Below are 22,966 nucleotides of genomic sequence, written 5' to 3'. Positions count from 1 at the left end.
CTACTGTTTTAGACTAGCCTTTAGTACTGGAGACATAAGTGTAACTGTCAGCCTAATCTATCACTGAATAAATAGAGTGGGTGCTTGCTTGCTTACTTTAAATACCATTTGATTGGTATGGTTAGGGGATTGAAAACAACCCATTGAAAGGGAGTTGGTATCCAGCTTGAAATACAGATATTATGGTGCTCACAGAGAATCACTGGGAGGGGTTGACTTTTTTTTTTTGCTGCATGGCAACACGTAATTTAGTACTCAAAGATACCATCAGAACTAAAAAACCAGTTGACTGTCTTGGTGCTTGAGTGAAGGAATATGTTTATCAGCATCTGAGTTAAGCATCTAAATGACCATTTGCTGGTCAAACTAAAATTAACAGTCCTACTATGCTGGAGTCTTAAATACTTAAATAGGATGATTACTAAGATCTGGTTAGCAGGATCTCTTACAGGCTGGCCAAAGATGCTTGCTAGTCTGCTAGCTTAGTTTAAATAGCTGTTTACTCTAACTTAGTGTCTGTCTTAAAGAACCATGACCTGTAGAGGTGTATATAGCATCAACTGAAGCAGGTATGATGAAACAATACAATATTACAACTGCCTGTGTCTTGCATTCTTGCTCAACAAATAAGTTCAGTACAGTTGGACTCATTGAGCTGGACTAAGCATGCATCAGAATTAAGTTCCTGTAAATGAAATTATCCCAAATTAAGGATTGAATAGGGAAAAAAACTTGTCTGTCCTATTCCATACCCTCCCCTCTCCCTGCCACAAAAAGGGAGGAACAGACAAAACTAAAAGCTGAGTTTTTTACTTACCCATGGTAATTTGGAATATACTTATACTAGATGATTACCTTATGTTTGCATCCAGATACTTAATTCTTCACTGCTAAACAGCCGGTTATTTGTGTTACTTCTGTCTTGTGACTCTGTCCAACACATGATGCCTTAAATTTGGATTACAGCAAGCTACCAAGTAGGAATGCCCTTCTAAAGAGCTAGCTTTTGGTTTGGGGTTTTGGTGACAGAGTGAAGGCTACAAGAGTTTTAGGCTCCTTCAGAACCAGAAAAAATGGCGTGTTGCTCTTTTATATTGGCTGGGGGAGGAAGAAAAAGGAATCTTGGGACTTTATTCCTTCAATACTCCAAATGAAGATTCCAAAGATGTTAGATGCTGAACTTGCTCTTTTAAACAGCTGTGCTTTAGGAACTATTTGTTCCTTACAAAACTCACTGTTTTGACAGCTTTTTACTAGGCAATTAACTGCTCTCTAATTAAATAGAAAATGTCTCTCCCGTCCTTTGTTTACTGGTACTTTTTAAAATGGTTTTATTTTAATCTTGAAACTACTTTACACTATTTCCCAGTCTCCATGCAGGAAAAAGTAGAATATTCTGAAAAGTGGACTTTAGAGCACTTACCGTAAGTCAGTTTTGGCTAGTAACAGGCATTCTTCAGTAAGCACTGCTTTTTGTTTGTTCTCTCGGTAATAAATAACAAAAGGGACAAATAAAGAAATTACAAATTCAGTCATGGAAATTCTTATCTATTGAGCTACAAAATGAGAAGCATGCATGTTACGCTGCAGCTTATATCCATACTTTGCAGTTTCGATGTGGCTGCCTCACTTTTGGGGGGAAGCAGAAGGTAGGTGTCTTTGGTTTTCTGCAGATGTCAATACTGCTTTGTCTCTCCAACACAGAGCATAACCCTCCAGTTTCTAATAGTAGATTGTGCAGATACCCAACGAAAAAGGAAACTACTTCTTGCTGTATTTCAAGGAGTCAAATAGAAATGGTTTGACCATTTATTTTGCATGTATGTGCCACAATGAAGGTGACTGACAGCTATTAAAGCCAGGTTCTTGCAGGGAGTTAGATATCAGGCAACTGTTTTCTGTTGCATGCTGAGTCTGAAAATATAATCTAATCTTAATCTGTTTCTTTCTGAAGGACAATTTTGTGCTTACAGTACTTCTATTTCTATTCAAAGTCTCCTAGATCACCTATTTCTAATTCATTCGAAACATAGCTTTTGTGGTTTTTTCACTGTAAGTATCACTAGAAGGAGAACTAAAGGCTTAGGCCCTACAAAAATACCATGTGAAAACAACTGAAGAGATACACTACCAGAAATTTATGACAATGGTCAGTACTAACTGGTGAAAGAATGTGAGTCTCATAATGGACAGATATACATTAAGAATAAATTGGGATCCATCTGCTTTAAGACTTACATTGCACTATGTGAAGCATTCTGTGATGGCATGTGAATACTATCTGAAAAACCAAGTATTGCCTCTCGCACACATGTCTAGGCCTGAGGGTGGCTGCTCCTAGTATGGCTTGAACTACCTGAACAGACTTTGAAGAGCAGCCTTCAAAACTATGAGGACTGCTGCTTCCCTTACAAACAGTCCATCCAGAAACATGATTATTACAGAGGCTTCACAGAAGGCAGTGTGGGCCAGCAGCTTGATTTCACATTGTACTAAAGACTGCAGCTTCATGATGGTGCTAGCAACTACAGCTGGCAAAATTGTGTCCTCATGTGACACTATCATGTCTCCAAATTAGACCACTGTGCCTTCTCTCTCCATCAGTGCTAACTGTCAAACCAAAACTTTTTCCTGAATCATCAGCTTTGTAACTGATGAACTGAACAGCTCTGTATTTTGAAGTATGGATCAACAACAAATCACCAAAGCTGTGCAGCCTGAGGGTTGTCACGATCCACTCTTGGGTTGGACAGTTTGGCAGAGGTTAAACCCCCTTGCTTTCCTTGCTGTTGAGGGAGGCTGAGCTTAATTTCTGATTAACTCAAACGTGTTATTGTGGCTAGGTTTCTTTTACATTCTCGGAAACAGAATTAAGACTCAAAAAAAATCAAGTGCCACGTCTCTTTATTTGGCCAGAAATAGATACAGGAGAGAAAATCAAAGTAAAAGAAAAGAAAGGGGAAAAGGGGAACAAGAGGGAGGGAGAGAGTGGGACTGTTGTGACAGCTACCACCACATATCTGCGGCAGTCCGTCCGGTCTGGGCAGGGGTCCAGGCTTCCGATGCATCTTTGAAGCCGGTGGAGAGGGAGATGTTCCAGAAATCACCCCCCATCATCTCTGCTGGTTTCTCCTTTTATAAGGCTGCTCTTTTGCATAGTCAGTAACTGTTCTGCATACCCCTGCCTCCCACTCCGCAGTGGGACGCATGCCCAGTACTGTTGCGAGAAGGTGCTTGAAAGTTCTGGAGGGTCCGAGCCCCCCCCATAGGTTGCCAGTCGGCCTTGGGCCTTGGGCCCGAGCGTATGCGCGGAGGACGAGTACTCTGAGATAATGGGGCGCACATTCCTGCTGGGTCGACCTTGGTGATTAAACTGTTCCGTTCAGCTGCCGTAGTGATCAGGCTTTAGCAGTGAAACTTGCCTGCCAACAACTTGAGACAAGTTTCTAGTCCCTGACAAGGGTGCACAGAGTGTATTGTGCAATCCAAGACAAAGTACGAGCAATTTTGTGTAATGATTGTGAAACAGCTTTTCCTTTCCAAAGAGCACTCTTCTGTCCCTCAGACCTCCCCAATAAGGGATACCAGAGAAGGTATTTCAATTTCCCTGCTTGTCTCTGAAGTTCTTGCTCCCAACTGCCACCTTCAGTGACATTCTTCAGTAGTTAACTACTTTTATCTCCTTTTATATTTAAATTGTATAACTTAAACCATGACGAAACAGGACATATTTTCAGTAACCCTTTCTCCCTGGGTTTAACATGGACACGACAAACCTGCCCAATTACTAATACCTTTGTTTTTTCTAAATAATGTAATGCATTGTTGGTGTTTCAGAGTTCAGGAGACTCATCTACAATGAACTTTTTCTGATTTTTTTTTTCCTTCTCTAACCTCAAGTAAATCCAAAACATTAAAGATGGATCTGCAGCAAATCATGTGAACCTTGTACACTAATGGTGTGTACACTGTGTAACAGGAGGCCCAGGGTTGTATGTCACTCAATGAATATTATTGCAAAAGCTGCTCAGTTGGGACTATGTGAAAACCTGTGCCACCTGAAAGTCACCTTAAAGACTACCATCAACTCTGGGTTGCAGACAGTTGATGACAAGACTTCTATTCACATTGAGAAGTTGAACTCAGCCTTTCCTGCCTGGGATTTTTATTTTAGACTCAAAATAATGACTTTTAGGAACTTTTTGGCAGATTCTTTCGAAGCTGTATTAGTTTGAGTCTGATTGCTCCTTTAAGCACTCCTCCTAGACACTGCTCTTCATGGTTCATTCTTATTGCCTGCAAGGGTGTTTGGCTGCATTTTTGAGGTTTTAATTTAAAAGTTCAGAAATTAATTTCAATGTAAACTTCTATAGTACTTAAAATCCTGGTAATTGCTAGGAAGAAGATATCCATTTGCCTTTAGAAATCCTGTTAAGGTGCCTCAATATATCTTTAAGGTCTAAGGGTTCCCACTTTTACTATCTTCAAGGACAACCCATCAGTCTTCAACTCAAGATGCCAGAATAGATGTTGTTACTCAGAGGTTTACAGTCCTACCTGCATCAGTAAGGAGATAGAAAGGTTATATATGCGGCCAGTTTTGCAGATACAGGAAGGAACAAGCTGATTCTCATCCATTTCGCAGGCCAATAGATTTTAATTTCTTTGCTCTGTTGATGTTACTGTCATGCTGAGTGGTGGAAAAATATTTCATAGATTACTGTACAGCAACTTTTCAAAGCATTGCCTGCTTATTATAAAGGTACAGTAAATTTTAGTATTGCCGAAGTATTTGCAAGATGAGCCAATTACAGATGAAGGAACCAGTTTTTGAAGAGGCTGGAGGACTACATCAAACTTCAAATACAGGACACCTTTCTGGAATTTCATAGAACTGTAGAATACTTTGAAAAGTCTAGGTTGGAAGGGACCTCTAGAGAACTTGTACAACATTCTATTCAAAGCAGAGCCTCAGATTAGTTTATCCAGGGTATTCTGTCAGGCAGTCTTGAATATTTCAGTGAGGGACATTCTACCATTCCCTGAGTAACCTATTTCAATGTTTAATTGTTCTCATGGTAAAGTTGTTGTGTTCATCTGGGTGTTTTTTTTAAATTCAGATGTCATTTTCCCTGAATCAACTTCTGCATGATGCCTTCATCTTCTATGTAACCACCTTCTGAAACAGCCTTTTCAGTAGAAGTTTCTAAGAGTTGCAGTATACCTCATTCTTCTTCTTTCTTATGATTTACAGATCTTAATATAACGCAGGGTATGACTGCAGTGTAACTTCAGATGGAATTATAATTTCAAAAATCTATCCCTTCCCAGGCTGAAGTATCATTCTGCTGTATATAAGCAAGCATGCTTAGTTAATATTTGAAATCTTGCAGAGTGTTTTGGGATCTGTAAACCTCAACAGCACTGGAGAAAGCTGGCTTCTAACTGGCATTTGAAAGTAGAAGAAAAGGCTCAGGTTAGCAGTACCATGATTAATCTAATCGAAGACTTTCTGGGTGAGAGCAAAGAGACAGCTGATCCATCACTAAAGGATGCTCAGGGACAAGTGCAAGAAGGCAGATATTCAATGCCATTTCCCAAGTTCCCAGCACTTTCAGCTGCCAACCAGTGGGTTATTGATTTAGATGCTCAGAGCCCACCAGAGAATTTTTGAAAGGGAATTCTGTGTAAAATGGGGTTTTCACAAGGTTGGATCAGCATTCTCTATCAGGTACCCCAATTCCTGGTGCCAGGTACACAGCAAAGCTTCACACTTCCCTACCAGCTAAGAGTTTGGGAGGAAGAGTTTGTCTCCAATCATATGGAAGGAGTTCTTAATTTTTAATCTAATTTCTGCTGCCCATAGACATTGGGCATATTTGTGCTTTTTGCTGTTTCCTTTTTTTCTGAATCCCACCTGTTAAAAGCAACATTCTCAGCCAAGGATTCATTTACTTCCTTAGCTTGAGGTCAGGAGAATTCTGGGAATAGAGTTGTTTAGGAGCAGCAGCCAAGACAGTGGGAGTGCATGGTACAGATACTTCCAGGAGCAGCTGTGGTGCCTGTTAACTGCTGGTGTGTGCGACGGTGGAAAGCCTGAGGCATCAGAGCCAGTCAGGGTCAGCTGAGTGTATAAAAGGTTGCACAACAACCCTGTGATCCCTGAGCTGTTTGAGATTCAATAGCTGGAAAGAGACATAGGCTCATTTAGAGTCTCAATAACAAGTTAATATGTGTGTAACCTGAACATACAATAAATGGCACCAGAAAGCTGAAGCAACTGGTATATCTTCCTTGTCCAAACTGCAGATTTCTCAATCTTGTGGAATCAGGTTACATTTGTTTGGACTCCTGATAGATTTGTATGAGGGAAGGGGGTCAAAGAGTGGAGGGCAAGGCCCTGCCTTCAACGAAAGGCCATATATCACACTTCAGGAGCTGCAGATCTGCCAACCAGCTGGGCATGTCAAAGAAGGTCCAATTTTAGAACAGAGGCAACACCATTAACCTGGAGAGGTGCAAAGTGAGAATTTATTTTCAGTGGATGAATACTTAGCCTGTAAGCCCAAATCAGAATAAATTACAGAGAGCCAACTGGCAAATTAAGACTTCAATGCTCCGCCATTCCTCTCCTTTCCAGCATTGTTACCTGGCAAGATAAGATAACCAGTGGTTTTTAAAATTAAAAAGACATCCTACCATTCATCGGTTTTTAATGTCTAACTGTGGGTGCTCTAAAGAAACTATATATCTATGAAATGGTGGCCTTTCACTTACTGAGCCAGGAGTTTCATGGTATTTAAAACTGGCACCGAAATGAAGAGTCACTCCAGAAAATATGGCCCTAACTGGCAAAGTATTCAACTTGGCAAGCTGAGGAATACCTAGGTAGCTAAACACTTGTCTGTATTTTCCAATTATATGTTAGACTGTTAGAAAATAATACCTTTATTTATGAGCCTTCTTTCAACTCCAGAAAGCATTTAGACTTTTACCTAGGTTTAAGGGCAACCCCATTAAAGTTAATAAGCTAAAAAAATCACAAAGACATGTATCAAAGTGCTACATCTATTTGAGATGTTCTTTTGTGCCTTTGTCTTCAGCTTTATGAGGAACACAGCCACTGTCTGAATAGGGGAACTGCAGATGTTCTCTGTGTATTGTTTGATTTTCTTCAATAACATGACCCACCAGAAAAGCATGAGTATGCACAAAGATCTAAAAAAGAGAAAAAGAGCTGGCTTACTAAGTCTTCAAAGTTTTTCTAATGTAATTTTAAACCACCAAAGAATTTAAGATTAGGCAGCTGTTTATGCACATATGTACCAAGTACTGCTATCGAAGTGAAGCAGAAAACAGCTTGAAGAGGCTTCCAGAATACTGGTCTATGGTTTAAATAAAAATTCACATGTGATTTTAGTGTATTGCCTAGGACTGTACTGGATTGTTTTGTCTGACAGCTCTTCAGAAAAAGCCTTCCACAGGGGAACAAGAGAACTGAATGCCCCATCTCCAATAGATTGTAAGCTGAGCAGCTGGAGCGTATGGGGGCCCTGCGACCCATGCACCCATCAAAGGGTAAGCTGTAGTTGGAAATCTTTGTTCCGAAGCCACAACCAAAGGGACATTATCTGTCTGCCTTTTGGTTATGGTGAAATATCAGATTGCAACTCTTATTATTGTACATTCATGATTTCATGAAGCCCGTAATAATTTCAGATCTGAAGCAATAAGAGTAAGAGAAGACTACATCCAGAGATGTAGAGAAGACAAAACTGGTCAAGTGTTCTCATTCAAAATGTTCTGTTGATAGAAATTATCTATTCTAGCCATGTGGATGTTTCTGCTAAGAACGTTACTTTTCAATACATTTTCCCTTTTTAAAGCGATTTTTTGTCAAGAGCAGATTTTTATTCTCTTAGGGGAGTTCTTATAAGAATTCAAAAAAATGAAAGACTTGAAAGACCACAAAATATGTATGCTGTGTTTCCTCCCTGGAATGAAGATAATGAAAACAGTGAAATAAACTAAATAGTGAAAAATATGCATCTCTACATACTTGCTAAGACATTATTATTAATGCAACAATTAAAGTTCCTATACGCTTCTTTTTACACCATAAGCTGTGTGGATTTTCAAGAAAAAATTTCACCAGAGATGTTTCATTTTGAAAAGTTCTAAGTTCAGCTGGAAATCTCTTAGTTCTGGTAGTACTTTTCTTTCTTTTACTCCTCTTCTTTCTCTTACTTTTACCCTTCAAGTTTCGCTCCAGACGTGTTGAAAGATTCGGACAGTTTGGTGGAACACCATGCCTGGAGACCTTAGGAGATACACAAAGCTGTAAAACTAGCCAAGTTTGTCCTGAAGAACCAGAACCAGACTGTGGTACTGACTTTCAATGCAATTCTGGTAGGTTTTGTTTTCACGCCATAGCATGTTATGCAATAACTCAGGAAGCCACTTTTTACATAGTACTGTGAAGTCAGTTAAATTATTTTCCATTGAAGACAAAATACATACACAAAATGAGAGATATGCTTCAGTGTTTTTTTAGTTTAGGGTGGTTTCCTGAAGCAGTGTCTTATTGCTACATTTTAAAGAAAGTCCCCAGTGTATAGACAGGTGGGTTGCAAAGCCACAACACCAAAACCACAGCATGAACCATGCTTGAGAAGGGGTACGTTCTTCTCATTTCCCATCATAATTTGTGTCTAGTTTAAATTCTTCTGCTTTAATTTCTACTCCATGGTTAAAAGCTGACCATACTATGAGTGTCCTTTTTTCTAGGATAACTGCTCCACCTGCTACATGATCAGAATATTTTCTGAAAAATCACTGGGAAAAACTAGGACTGAAGAAATTTTAACAAAATGGATAGGGAGGCTTACTGACCGAAGCATTATGATAGATGCTAATTAGAGACCAAAATGTCTCTAGATCCAAAGATGTAAATTTGTAAGGTGGTAAATGCATGGCATATGAATGAATGCAATGTTCAAGATTCAGTATAAATCAAAATAAAATAGGAAAAGTTAATGGTAATAAAACTAGTAAAAACAGAAAAGGAAAGATGGTAAGTGAATTTTGAGTCCCAAGATGCTGTCAGTATTGTCTTTATCTAAAATACCATGAAGTGCAAGTAGAGGAAAAAAATTACAAAATATGTGTTTAACTACTACTTTACAGCCACTGTGTGGCACTTAGAGGTGAGGTAGTTGATATCAAGAAGTGTTGTTTTATTATCCTAGGGCTAAATTTACCCCAAATCTGTAAATCCTGCAGAAAAGAAAAAGAAAAAAGATCAGTCTTTGTAAAACCTGTGATATGTAACCTCAGCAGAATTACTACTTCACTGTTGTGTTAGACACAAATCACTATAGTTTGGGACACTGCAGTGTCCAAATACTATAGTGCAAATAGCAACAGTTTAAACAATTTAGAAATAGTTCATTGTTGATATCTAATTAATAATTTCCTGTATTCTCTTAATATAATTTTTTAAAAGCCTAATAATCAAAGATTAATATAGAAAAAATCACAGGAGGTAACAACTTTCTGCAAATGACAGCAGTTCTCCTGTCACTTAATTTTCTTAGCCATCCTAGTAAACCCATAAGTAAATATAGTAATCTGGCTTTGGTTGGCTTTTTTTTTCATTTGAAGAAGGCAGGGTGTAGGACTCGAATTCCTCATGACAGTAATAGAAATATATGAACAGAAAATCTCAATACAGAGTAGCTGGGGTTGTCATTTAAAGACCATCTTGGCAAAAAAATTCATTCATTCAATGTTTTTTTCTTTGATTAGGTCGGTGTATAAAACAACGGCTTGTGTGCAATGTAGATAATGACTGTGGAGACTTTTCTGATGAAGATGACTGTAAATCTGATGCACAATCACCATGCCGTAACCATGATGTTGATGTGTCTGAAGTTGGCAGGACTGCAGGGCAAGGGTATGTAATGAAGGAAAAAGTATTTGGCCTTGTGAAGTGTCTAGGACAGTCTCCAAAGTGAGCTGAAAACACTGGGGCACACTAACATTACCAAAAGTGGAATCTGAATTGTGTCCGCATTTGTATTCAGAAATGCTACATAGCTTTTGGAAGAACAATTAACTACTGTTTTATTTTGTATACTTGGGAAGGATAAAATATTTATATAGACAGCTTATATCAATCATTATGTTAATTCACAGAATTATATCTGGAAGTTACATGAATATACTTACAATACTTATTATTTAAATGTAAAGCTTACAGTTATATAGATATGTTTCAAGTGATATTTCATAACGAATCAGTCATTCCCTATTACTTTACTAACATGCATGTCTAAAAGGGAGAAAATGTATCTTGATTATTTATACAATGTGATGCCTCACAGCAACAACACTCTGCCTGCAGCTTTTTTCCAGTTTCGCATTCTCCACTTCCCCGATCTCGTTGCTTACAGGAGTTTTCCTCATTAGTCTAAGTCGAAAATTAATCTTTCTATTCTCAGACCCTGCTGGATTTCTTTCTTTTCAAACAAAAAGAAAGTCTGACATATTGTTTAGCTACAAACCGAGTTAGAAGGCAGCGATCCAAACTGGAACAAATGAAAATAAAACTATACTACAACTCCACCTGGTGTTTAAATGAAAACGGTGCATCTTTTCGTTTTATTTTTATAATGGTATTACTGCACCGGAGTAAAAATGCTGCCCTTGTAGCATGGGGAAGTAAGACAGGTACTTAAGCATTTTTAGAAGTATCTTCTTTATTATTTCTATTATAATCCATCACTAAAATAGTCCCTGATAAAATGTTGTATAGCTGTGCAGCAGTGACGCTGGCGGTTTTGAAGAATTGATAACCACGTTCTACATTCAGATAAGTATACGGACATGTATCACACAATCATATTAGAATTACTAAAAAGATTCAAATTATGAAACAGACATAGAAAGGCAAAAAACTTATACAGACTCCTCCAAGGAGCAGTTATTTTTGGAAGTATATCTTCTACATTGGTATGTAGATGCACATTGCTATACAGCCAATATGTCTGTTTCTCTGGGTTTGTAGCGGTTCAGATTTCATCTCCTCCGGTCCGGAGAATTCTATTGCTCCACCAGGTGACACCCTGGGAGAAAAGGCAATGCTGGAAGTAGCTGTATATTCCTCTACAGATTTGATGGATCTTTTACACCGTTTATACCAAAGTTCCTACCAGAAAAGAAATTACTATAAGATATGAATAAAATAGGTTAAAAGTAGCTGTTGAGGTGTTTAAAATGGTTTAAACCTATAAGGAATGCTTCCTCACAAATATATTGGTCAAGAAGAAACGTTTTTTACCCCCTTCCATTCCTAAGACTCTCACTGTGTTTCATGTTCAGTATATATATTTTACTTGTTTCTTTCTCATAAAAAGCCTTAAAGTGCCTTATAAAAGATATGTTGTTATCTCTGTTATGCAGACGAGAGGACCACGAGAGATGAGGCAAGCTGCTGTGGATAAAGCAAGATTCAGTTCCACAGCTATAGTCTCCATCTCTTACAGAATCTGACTTTTCCAGTCATAATATCTTTGTCTACAAGCTATGGGTGCTGACACGTCCTTTTTTGAAGAATAACCTCTCCTGTATTTCTCTTGTAGAATCAATGTTTTAGGAATGCATCCAATGGCCAGCCCATTTGACAATGACTTTTTTAATGGTTTGTGTGAAAGGGTGCGTGATGGAAACACACGGACATACTACCGCAAGCCATGGAATGTGGGTGTTCTCACTTACGATGTAAGTGTCTAGACTGTACACAGTCTAGGCTGTGCTCTTCCTAGAAAGGTTGGACTAGATAATTCCTGAGGTCCCTTCCAACCTGTGATTCTGATTCTGTGTAAGTCTAAGTCCTTCTGTGCAAACATAAAGAATCCTGACATCCACTTGGACGACTTAACATATCTCTTGAGTCAGGTGGCAGCAGCTTTTTAGCATCAAGCTTTTGATAAAGTCCAGACGGAAACAGGTTATATTATCTTTTGCTTTAGCAGTTAAGCTCAGTTGCACCAAATTCCCACATGTTCATTACTGTACCTGTGCCTAGTAAATTAAACTATCTTTCTGGAATGTTTATAATATGAGTGGATGAGAGGAACTGGAGATGTACAGAAAGGAATATGATACCTAAATTTTACTGGACAGAGCAGCAATCAAGCTACTTTTTCAAGGACACACAAAAGACACTGACAAAAAGGCAAGAATAATGTTATGATACTCTGGTCCTGCTTGGGTTCTCTAATCAGTGATGACTTTCTCTGTCCCACTGAAAAAAAAAAAAGTAACGGGCTTTTGAAATTCAGACTATGACTTCCAGTGTGGTTTGAATATCAAAAATATTGATGATCTTAGGAACATCAATATCAGATGCCTTTCAGGAATCAAAGGAGTATTTTGCTTACCAAATGGTTTACCTATCACTGTAAGCAGGAGCTTCACACACAATGACAATTTATACCAGATCCTGCCCAAAATTAGTAAATCTGACCCAGAGATCATTGCCCATATTTGATTTTGTTGCATAACAATTTTCAGTTACTAAAACTCTATGTTATGCTGAAGTATACAAAAATAAACAACACTGAAATAGGTATTCTGAATTAGTTATTGTCTGCTGTAAGAAAAGAAAGCAAAATCATAATTCTGATTCACTTCAGATGTCAAGACCTATTAGCAAATCTTGCCTGCATTCTAGGAAGGAGGTCAAGACTACTACTCCTTATATGTAAAGGAACTGTTGACACACAGAAATTACTTTGATAGTGTTACATGCTGAGATTTAACACTCACTGAAATATTGTCACTGTAGTTTTCTGTTTAGTTTTGAACAACTAAGCTTATCCAGATGAGGTGGTTTGTGGAGGGGTGATATTTTAATTTGTTTTCTTTTAAAATAAAAAAGAGCTGTACGAAAATGTATTGCTAAGCTATGTAAAACATACATCTTTTAAGTGCTACATAGATTTTTCTATTACTGCCTGTTTTCTTTTTTTCATACAACATTTTCTTTATCTTTTCTAAGACAAAAGCAGACAAAACCTTCACATCTGTGTTCTACCATGATCGTGTAAAAATGTTACGAGAGGTTTACATAGAAAAACAAAAATACTTTAGTGCTGACCTGTCTCTGAAGTACACACCTACTGACGGAAATAACAATACTGGTGCATATGGAAATTTCAAATATCATTATACCAAGAATTCAAGTTTAAGTTCTTTCCTGAAAAGCTTCACAGAAAGGGTAAGTTTAATCAAGCTAAAGGGTTTAATGTAACTATTTTACAAACAATAAAATTTACACAGTGTTAGAATAATGACATATTAATCTTTCTAAGTATTCTAGTTGCCTGCTGCTTTTCTGTCATTAATTCACAAAAATTAAATACTGGCAATACTAAGGTTAAGATTTCAGGTGTGGCCAAAGGGTAACCACATGTAGCTTCATTTTCCCACTGTTTACCCTTAACTAGCAACCACACTCATCTTCAACAGGGGCGTCATGTTAGAAAGGGCCAAAGATCTCTGATTACATCTTGATTAGAGAGCAGCTCTGATATAGTGCAGCGTGGGTAAATTAGGTCAAGTCCTGGGATAAAAACTGCTATTGAGTAGGCCTACACTAGGTGTAAACACAAAATAGGTAGAATAATAACTGAAATGACAGATCTCAGTTATTCAGGTATGTCTGCACTAATAAACTAGCCTGGGCCAAGAGGCACAGCCATAGCACTGGCACACAGTAATCCATAGTTTTACTAGCACACTGCCACAATTTTGGTCTGTGCCACCTTTCATGCTCTCATAAGCAATGCCCACCCTGTGGTCCTCTGCTGCATGTTTGAAGGGAATGTTCTCAGGAAATGTTTGAAGGAAATGATTTCTGCCAATCCAAAGCAGCATCCAAGTCAGCAGTTCAAGATGCTTTAAACAGTGCTAGCTAATGTGATGGTCCCTTTTACATACCTCGTGTTAGTCATTACTGTTAAGGGAGTCACATAAGTAGTGCAGAAAACAATGGGATTTGGAAAGCATGTGTTCGCTTAGAGTCTAAAATGCAACAGTTTCGCAAGATGCAATGTGTCATGGGCAGCAGCTAAGTCCGAGTTTAGATTATCATATAAAACCATCTGCAGTGTAATTTACAAAAATATCAGTCATTAAACCTAGAGTTAGAATGTGTCTATGGATCAAATACCTCAATGAGATTTTTTCCTAATTGATTTTCATTTTATTATGGTTTTTTTTGTTGTTTCGTTTTTAATTGGAGCTTTGCCCTTCTGACAGTCTGAGAATAACAAAGTGATCCAAATAAAAAAGAGAGAACTTAGTTCTGCTCTGACTACAAACAAAGACAAAACTCCAGCTGTCCTAGGTGGGCAGCTCCTGTTTTCTGGCATGCCATATGGAATTACTTTTCAAAGTTGTGAAACTCAGAAAGGCTCCTTTGGTAGATATTGTACTTAGAGAAGACCTTGTTCTTAAATAGATCACAAAGTGCTTGCTGAAATTAGCAAAGGGCGAGTTCTGCAAAACTGGAATGATCCGAATCTGTCGCTGCTTCCTCAGTTTAAATTGGAGAACTTTTAATTTTATTTAAGCAAGTTTGTCCCTGTTCCAAAATGGTAGATTGAATACCATATTTAAAAGTGCTGCAGTTTCTTTATAAGTAAAATAGAACAGATTTTCCTGCCGTGCTGCATACCAGAATGGTGCTGTCATCAGCTTTCTTCTCCCTGCATTCAGAACCAAACTTTTCTGCATATAAAAGGAAAGATTCAGCTGGGAAGGTTCCAAATGCGGAGTCGTGATGTCCGTCTCACAGATAGTTTCCTTGATAATCTAAACTTTCTGCCTGCTGAATATGATAAAGGAGAATATTTTAAATTCCTAGAAGATTATGGAACTCACTATGCGGTCTCTGGAACTGTAGGAGGAAAATATGAACTTGTGTACGTGCTGGATAATTACGCTATGTCTCAAATAGGTATGCATTCTGTTAGTGTGGTATGCAGATTATCACCAAGCCTTCAGTCATGCAAAGAGATGTATGAGGATAGATTTGTGGATACAGAGCACTACTGAGAACAGCACAGTTCAGTGTGTGCTGCTTGTGGCACACCAGTGACATTACAGAATTACATGAGTTCAACAGAGATGAGAGTCAGTCTTTGTAACTTCCAGAATTATTTGAAGTCTGTATTTTAAGTCTGTAACTAAGGAAAAAAAAAAACCAACTTAAAGAAACCTCTTCAAAATCTTGGCAATACTAATTTGTGTGACCTGATTCACAAGAGATTCCTGATGTCTAGAATATCTGCCTAAACCTTAAATCCAATTTGCTAGACAGTGCCTTCTTGTGGTACAATCACTCTAAGAGTATGGTGGTGCCAAAAAATAAGGAATAAATTTAAAATGTCCTAGAAAACATATGGTGTACTTGACCGTGTTGAAACTGTTTTTATAGACTAACATTCACACTGGAACTTTCCTTGCCATGGTTAAGAAAAGCAGTAATTTAATCCTCCCTCGTGTGCAGTTCAGATATATGTGGGTTTGTGATGGATTAAAGCATTCTGGAATAAAAATTAGAAAAGGAAATTCCCATGCTGATTTTGGAGGTCGGAAATAAGTACCTGCTGCATGCAGCATCAACAGCAATACTACCGTCAGATGTTCAGACTATGCAAAGGGACATGGGGCAAAGTTGTCACTCACTTTTCCCAGTATTACCCTGTTCAGCAATCTTAAGCAAAATTCTTTCTGAACACAAAAGTTCCAGACGATATGTCTGAATCATAAAGGAGGTGTTGGAGGCAGTAGAGGATAGAGCAGGATTGGAATTTATCGGAATAGAGTACTTCTAACAGATTAGTGGCATTAATTAACTTTGTGAGGAAAAAGAGTAGAGAAATATGTTTGAGGCTGTGGGAGAGAGACTGGGAGGACTGAATAGTTTAGCACGTAGAAAGAGCAAATTACAAGCAGCTGAGAAAGACAAAATTCCAATAGAATATGTGGAAAGAGTGGTCCCTTGAGGGACATCTGCTGTTTTCCTAATCACTGTAGATCTCACCTGCCTCTGCGTAGACCCTTCAAATACAATTATCCTCACATTCATTTCATGGAAGAGGAAAAGCAGAAGACAAATGGGAAGAAGGAAGCCATAAACATTTCCAATAGTCCTGAGATTTATTCTCCAAGAATAATAATATCACATTATTTATGGTCATTCAGTCCCTCTAATCACCTAATTATTTCCACTTTAAGGTGTCACTGTAGAAGATGTGAAAAGATGCCTTGGCTATCACTTAGATGCCAATATTGCATATAAAGGCTTACATGTTAATGGTAGTATTGGTGGTGGTAAATGTGAAAAGATTAACGTGAAGGAAAACTGTAAGTATATCTTTATTTTAAAGTATATCTTTTGCATAAAGAAAGATTATACCAATTGCTTCCCCTTTTATAATCAAAATAGGTATTGCTGTTAGGGAAAGAGCAAATCCGGTAGACCAGTTGAAGTGAGGCTACATACTTATGTATGTACATGTACATATCTACATGCTTCCAGGTCAAGCCAGGCTGAGCAAGTGCTCCCAGTCGGCACACATGCAGACACACTTATTTAGCATACATACATACACACATTGCTGGCCACACAGGTCAATATAGACAGAAGCACAGCACACAGACAAACACAAACAGCACAATGGTTTTCATCCTGTTCTCCTCTGCATTTGATCAGGGTGAAAGTCTGTCAGTGAGAAATATCACAGGATGGTTGAGGTTGGAAGGGTCCTCTGGAGACCATCTTGTCCAAATCCCCTGCTCAAGCAGGGTCATCTAGAGCAGATATTCTCCCCAGGCAACATGACTCTCAGGTATTTCACTCTCTCCTCTATATACATATATAGCCAATATAGATCCCTCCAGCAGCTGAACTTAGACATTCAACTGGATCCCTAGTCTCCCCTGTTGCTGTCATCCAGGTATACAACACCCGAAGGCCCACAGCTCCACTTGTGTTGCTGGTACAGACCCCCTGATGTACCTCGACACATACATCCACACACACACTATGGATGCATCTAGTAACTGGCCTTAGGTGCTCAGTTTACCCAACAATTTGTCCTTGGATCGTCTTGTTCCAGTTGCCTTACAGATACACATTCACATGCAAACAGGTTTCAGTCAACCCCTGGACCTTAGGGTCTCTCCAGTATTTGGCATAGAACCTCTGGTCACTCCGGTAGCCAGGTCCCCCAGTTGTCTCACTTTAGAGACACGTACATATCTAGACCAGACTAACAGCCACTATAATACTTTGTTCCCAAGCCACTTACCCTAGTCACCTGCTAGGCTAGCTTGATATTTCCTAGTGATCACACTTACTGATCAGCCACCTTTGCCATCTGTCCCCTTTTATGCCTTTATCCTATTTTTCCATGCGAGTTCCTCCCAAAGCCACCTTGATCCCCCCTTACCTCTTCAGTGGCAAACCCCTAAACATGCCCTTTTTTCCATCCAGAAAGCCTTTCCATTGTCTCATCTTGCTGTTGACTCATCCTCAGCTCCATCCTGTGGGGCTAATGGCTCTGCTGGGACAGGCCTGGGAGGAGTCAAGGCAGGGGCTCCCTTTCTCTGATTAGGCTATTTGTGTTCCCCTGCCTGTCATTGTTCCTCTCTGCTCTTTGTGTGTTTGGAGATGAGTCTTTTATCACATGGCCTAAAAATTGCAAAGGCAGGGAGATTTACTACTGAGTACAGAAGAGGCAATTAGTTTCAGTGCCCTGTTCTTGTGGTTTAATTATGAAGCAGAAGCTCTTGCTATTCCAGTTCCTGTCCTTTTCTGGTTCAGCTCAGATGATATGATACCATTACTCAGATTATCTTTGCCTTGTTATCAAATTTTGCTCTACGCCCTCTCTTCCTTTCAGATACAGGGTTTTCTAATTCAATTGCAAAATAGAAGATTTCCTTCCACATAAGTAAAGGGTGTAGAGAACAATTCTTATGAGGAGCAACTGTGGGAGCTGGGGTTGTTTAGTCTGGAGGAGACTGAGAGGAGACCTTATTGCTCTCTATAACTACCTGGAAGGAGGTTGTAGTGAGGTGGGTGTAGGTCTCTTCTCCCTAGTAACAAGTGATAGGATGACTGGAAATGGCCTCAAGCTGCTCCAGGGGAGGTTTAGACTGGATGTTAGGAAACATTACTTCGCCAAAAAGGTTCTCAGGCATTGGAACAGGCTGCCCAGGGAAGTGGTTGAGTCACCATCCCTGGAGGTATTTAAAAGACCTGTAGATGTGGTGCTTTGGAAGATGGTTTAGTGGTGAACCAGCAGTGCTAGGTTTATAGTGGGACTTCATGATCTCAAAGGTCTTTTCCAACCTACACAATTCTGTGTATTCTGTATATGAGAAGTATGAGCAAAGATTGAATTCCATCACAATCGGTGAGTGAAGGGTTGTTCTCTTTATGCTCATTTTATAGAGATGGACTGGTTGTGCTAAAAGGACCACTGTTCCTCAAGACGCATGGGCGTTACACTTTCTTCTTCATCCTTTCCTCTTTCTTTCTTTCTTTCTGCAGCAGAACTTAAGGATGATGCTGTCATTGATGATGTGATTTCCTTAGTTGATGGAGGGAAGATTGACTTTTCAGTTAAAATAGAAGAAATGCTACTGCGAGGATCCAAAATAGTTGATGTAGAGGATTACATAGAGTGGGCTAAGTCTTTGGTTGATGCTCCAGTAGTGATACAGCAGCGGGTGAGTACAACTTCTTCAAAGCTGTGGTTCTTACAGTTTGAAAGCTTTTTTTCTAAGATGGGGGTGAGACTCTGAGTTTATCATGACCTTGAAGATATTTTCTTCATCTTGACAGTTTCTTCAGATGCTTACTCTGGTGAGGGGGATATCAAAAGGATTCAGAACTTCAGAAAAGTCTGTTATGCATAGGCTTTTTTCTTCTACAGCCTTCTCCAATACATACGCTTGTTCCAGTTAAGATGAGAAATGCATATTTAAAGAAACAAAATTTGGAAAGAGCAATTGAAGACTACATTACCGAATACAGTGTGTGCAAATGTGAACCCTGCAAAAATGGAGGCACACTTGTGCTGGTAGATGGAGCCTGTACCTGCATGTGCTCAAGCTACTTTAAGGGGATTACTTGTCAGATTCCCAAATCTACATTAATTAAAGGTTGGTAAATGCTCCAGACAGACCTCCTACTGTCAAATCTCATGGGTGTATGGTGTAGTAGTGTAAATTACTGGGTTCTTTCCATAAAGATGGGCACTTGAAATTAGAGTTCATTGTTCCACATATATTTTTGTGTTTGGAATTATACCCCAAGTTCATTTAAGTAAACAGGAGCATTACTGAAGAATGGTGCAGTAATGGTAAGCTGATTTCAAGCAAAAGCCATCTCACCACATCATAAGGTATTTTGTCTTTACTTTTCTGCAAAAACATTGTGTTTGCTAACACATGATCACATTCCATAGTTACTGTGCTAGCTGAATATTAGATTGGTCCACAGAGGGGAGGAGGGAGATGAATGCAGTTCCACAACTGATGATGCAAAAAATTTATTGTGGAGCAAATTAATTCCCTGTGGCCAACTTTTTAAAGCACCGGTGCCCAAATTGGGCCTTAGAGTGTGATATTCAGGCAGCTTCCTAGGGTGACAAAAATGTTGAAACCTCTGGGTTCTTAAGCAGTGGCACTGACAAGGGTGTTTTCAAAAGCCAGATCTGTGCAATGGAATGTATGCTGGAGGGTGCAATGATCTGCAGAGTCATTGTAACTGAGAATGTAACCTTGTCCACCCTCAAAAGTGCCAAGTAAAAAGCTCCTTCTGTCACTGTACAGAAGACAGAGAGATGCTGGACTAATCCTAGTGTGGTGTCTTAATGCCAGTTGTCACCGATGGAGGCTGGAGCTGTTGGAGTGCCTGGTCCCCCTGCACCTATGGACAAAGCACTCGAACTCGCCAGTGTAATAATCCTACACCAGAACCTGGTGGCAGACCATGCCAAGGAGACAGCATTGAAACACGGCCCTGTGGAGATGCAAAATAGTTATGCTGATCAAAAACAGGTAAGCAGCCTCTGCAATTACAAATATGTTACTGCTGTTTAGAATAAATGGTCAGCCAATATTGGGGGCATTTCAGTGACACAGCTGAAGGAGTGAAAGGTAAGTCCTCTTACATGTTCCATTTATACAGCTTTTAAAATCAGCCACCTTGCAGCTCAAATCTGTGAATGTTTAGGATAGTATTTGAATATCTTGACAACTAATGTTACATCACAGAACTTCAAGAGTAAAATGGAGTTCTGCATAAGAACAGATTAAAAATCCAGCTTTTAAAATACAGATTTCACCTCCAATCAGACTTGTCATCAGAAACTTAAGTCTTAAGGTAATGGAAAAAGACCTGTTTTCCAGAAGTAAAGTATAAAGACAGTTTGAGAGTCTGAATTCTATTACTTGGTAAGTGGAATGCTTAAATCCAACACAGCTGCTGTTATAGCAGTTTTGAAACTTTTCTCTTGGAAAAAAATAGTTTAAGAAAATGTTTAGCTACATGGTTTTGTCAGGTTTGGGTTTTTTTTTTTTTATTTTTAATATAATATTGCAAAGCAAAACAAAAAAAATAAGCAGGATTTTGAGGATGGATGCTCCGGACCAAAAAATGGCAAGGTGGTCTCAACTTTTTTCACCTGCTGAGAAGAAGCAGCTTGCATGCCACTTGGATGCCACAGTAAGTTTTTAGGCCCAGGAGGAAGTGTTTGGGTTTATGTTTAAGATGTTACCACAAGTTCCTTCTCTTCTGGGTGGCCACAAGAAGAAAAGAGGTGGCAAGACAGAGAAAGGACTTCGAATGTTTCCCCACTGAAGCACCCTTATGGTAAGTCTCATGACATGACCCTACCTGCACCAAAAATATGTATCAGAAGATTTCTTCTATGCGTGACCTCTCTCAGCTTCAGTAGAGTTCAACTACACATAATATTCTGCTTGTGAAGCACCCTGAAGAAAGCACGGCCAGCAGGTTATAACAGCACTCATGGACCATCTAGCCCTACATCAAAGAATTACAAACTACTCCCTACAGCACCGCATCTCCAGGCTATCAAAGCTACTTATTCCATAAGTTATTCCACAATGGAAAAAAGAAATTGAGAGAAGAATATAACAGAGCTTGAAAATTGAGAGTAATATGAGGAAGACAAGTATAAGAAGTAGGGGAATAGCAAGCGGCACATTCAAAGGAGTCTGAAGACTGGTGCTTCACACAGTGGCATATGGAAAGTAAATATGCATTTTAAAAGCCTCAACATAAACTACTGGAAGGTTCTTAAACATGTAGACAGTCATGCTCACTCAAGAAGTCTCTGAAGTATCAATTTTGGCAGGACAAGAAAGTATTCTGTGGAAGTATTTCTATGTGTTTCCCTACTCCTGGCCATTCCCTAGGGCAGTGTTATTGCCCTTTTGTTAAAAACAGGGTATCAAGTTAGCCTTTACTTGATCCAGTGACTTTGGACTTTTTAAAAAAAAATCTCATAAGCAGTTTAATTTTATTCCCGCACTGTATCATTCAGACATGACAGCAAATAGCATGATGATTATTCATGTTATATACATATTTCTCTGTTTCCTCTGGTATGGAACAGTAAAAGCTTTTTTAAAAAATTAATCTAACTTTGGCTCCTGACGTGACTGTCGGCTCCTAACCAGACATGTTATGTACTCACTCTTTCAGCAGAAGTCAGATACTTAAGTCTCCTGAAAATCACAGTATGTGTTTTAATTCATTCTTCATTAGAATTATTTTACATTAAAGCCACACTTGAGATACAGTGTGACGTGGCGAGCCATGGGGGTACTATTTCACTTAAAGTTTGACCAATATACATGTTTTAGCTACTATCTTCTATCACTTCTTTACCATTTTTTCTCCTTTTTTAGAAACCAATAATGGATTCCAAACCAATTCCACAAATCACAGCTTCTTCTGGCCAGCTAGCTAACCAAGAGCGATGGAATGCCATGATTTAAAACCACCTGCAGCTTAAATGATTGCTAATGAAAACAAAGTAATACACCAATAAAATTCTTAACAGAGATAAGCTGATGCAGTGGGTGTGGTCCATCTTTTATTTGTCTGTGGCCATCATTAGGGCATGAATTATCTATCCTTGTTAGTCAATGGCATAATGGTGTCCCTCGTCAATGTTTTTTTCATAATTATTTATGGTGTGTTTTCAAACTGACTTTCAAGAATTCAAATCCAGTATGAGTATCAGAATAAGGTACATAACATTAGCTGATTGATGGTATACTGTTAGTAAAGAACCTGGGAGAGTCATTATCTTCAGCAAAATGCCTTTGTGGATTTATTTCAAACCCCACGTCTTACATCTAATTCATGCCCTGAATCACCGGTATGTTTATGAAGACGTGCAGCTTTACCAGAGTTATTACTCTTGCTCCTCCAAACACTTGCTGAATAGACTGACATTGTGTTAGAGATTTTTATATTAAATCAGAGGCACATTACAAAGGGATAGCAGAGTTGTTATATTAGCATCCACATTTTTAGCAAAACTTCCAAAGGAAAGAAGGCCAAGGCAATTGTACTGTCATTGCACCTATCTGTCAGTCTTCCTCAGTGACTTTTGAACCTAGCAGACAATTACTGGAAAATTCATTTGTGCTGGGAAGGAAGGGTAGTACTTAGAGAAGTTTTATGAAAAACCTGGAGATAACAAAAAAAATTAGTGTCACTGTTGAGGAACAGGTATTAATGTTAACATAGCTATTCTACTAGACACCAGAAGTTCTACATGGAAGCAAGATACAACAAAACAGATTTCTTTTAAAAAGTTGAGAACAAAGGGACTTGAGGGCT

At 38.8% G+C, this 22,966-nt stretch overlaps 1 protein-coding gene across 2 annotated transcripts; it reads left to right on the top strand.

Moving 5' to 3' along the window:
* The first annotated feature begins 1,539 nt into the window (after window positions 1–1,539).
* Window positions 1,540–22,189, top strand: C9 (complement C9). 2 transcript variants are annotated; one of them, XM_064439069.1, is made up of 12 exons: window positions 1,540–1,649; window positions 7,461–7,578; window positions 8,262–8,409; window positions 9,808–9,955; window positions 11,643–11,781; window positions 13,064–13,282; window positions 14,785–15,025; window positions 16,309–16,437; window positions 18,632–18,810; window positions 19,017–19,245; window positions 19,966–20,145; window positions 22,024–22,189. In XM_064439069.1, exons 1-11 carry the CDS (start codon window positions 1,564–1,566, stop codon window positions 20,124–20,126), a joined length of 1,797 nt encoding a protein of 598 aa, XP_064295139.1. In that variant the 5' UTR covers window positions 1,540–1,563; the 3' UTR covers window positions 20,127–20,145; window positions 22,024–22,189. The 2 variants fall into 2 exon arrangements, with proteins under 2 accessions (XP_064295139.1, XP_064295140.1); XM_064439070.1 differs by lacking the exons at window positions 1,540–1,649; window positions 8,262–8,409 and having other exon boundaries at window positions 7,463–7,578.
* The last annotated feature ends 777 nt before the right edge of the window (window positions 22,190–22,966 follow it).

The sequence above is a fragment of the Phalacrocorax carbo genome, chromosome Z (genome assembly GCF_963921805.1).
Source record: "Phalacrocorax carbo chromosome Z, bPhaCar2.1, whole genome shotgun sequence".
NCBI classification, from domain to species: domain Eukaryota; kingdom Metazoa; phylum Chordata; class Aves; order Suliformes; family Phalacrocoracidae; genus Phalacrocorax; species Phalacrocorax carbo.
This window is presented reverse-complemented; position numbering and strand designations above follow the sequence as displayed.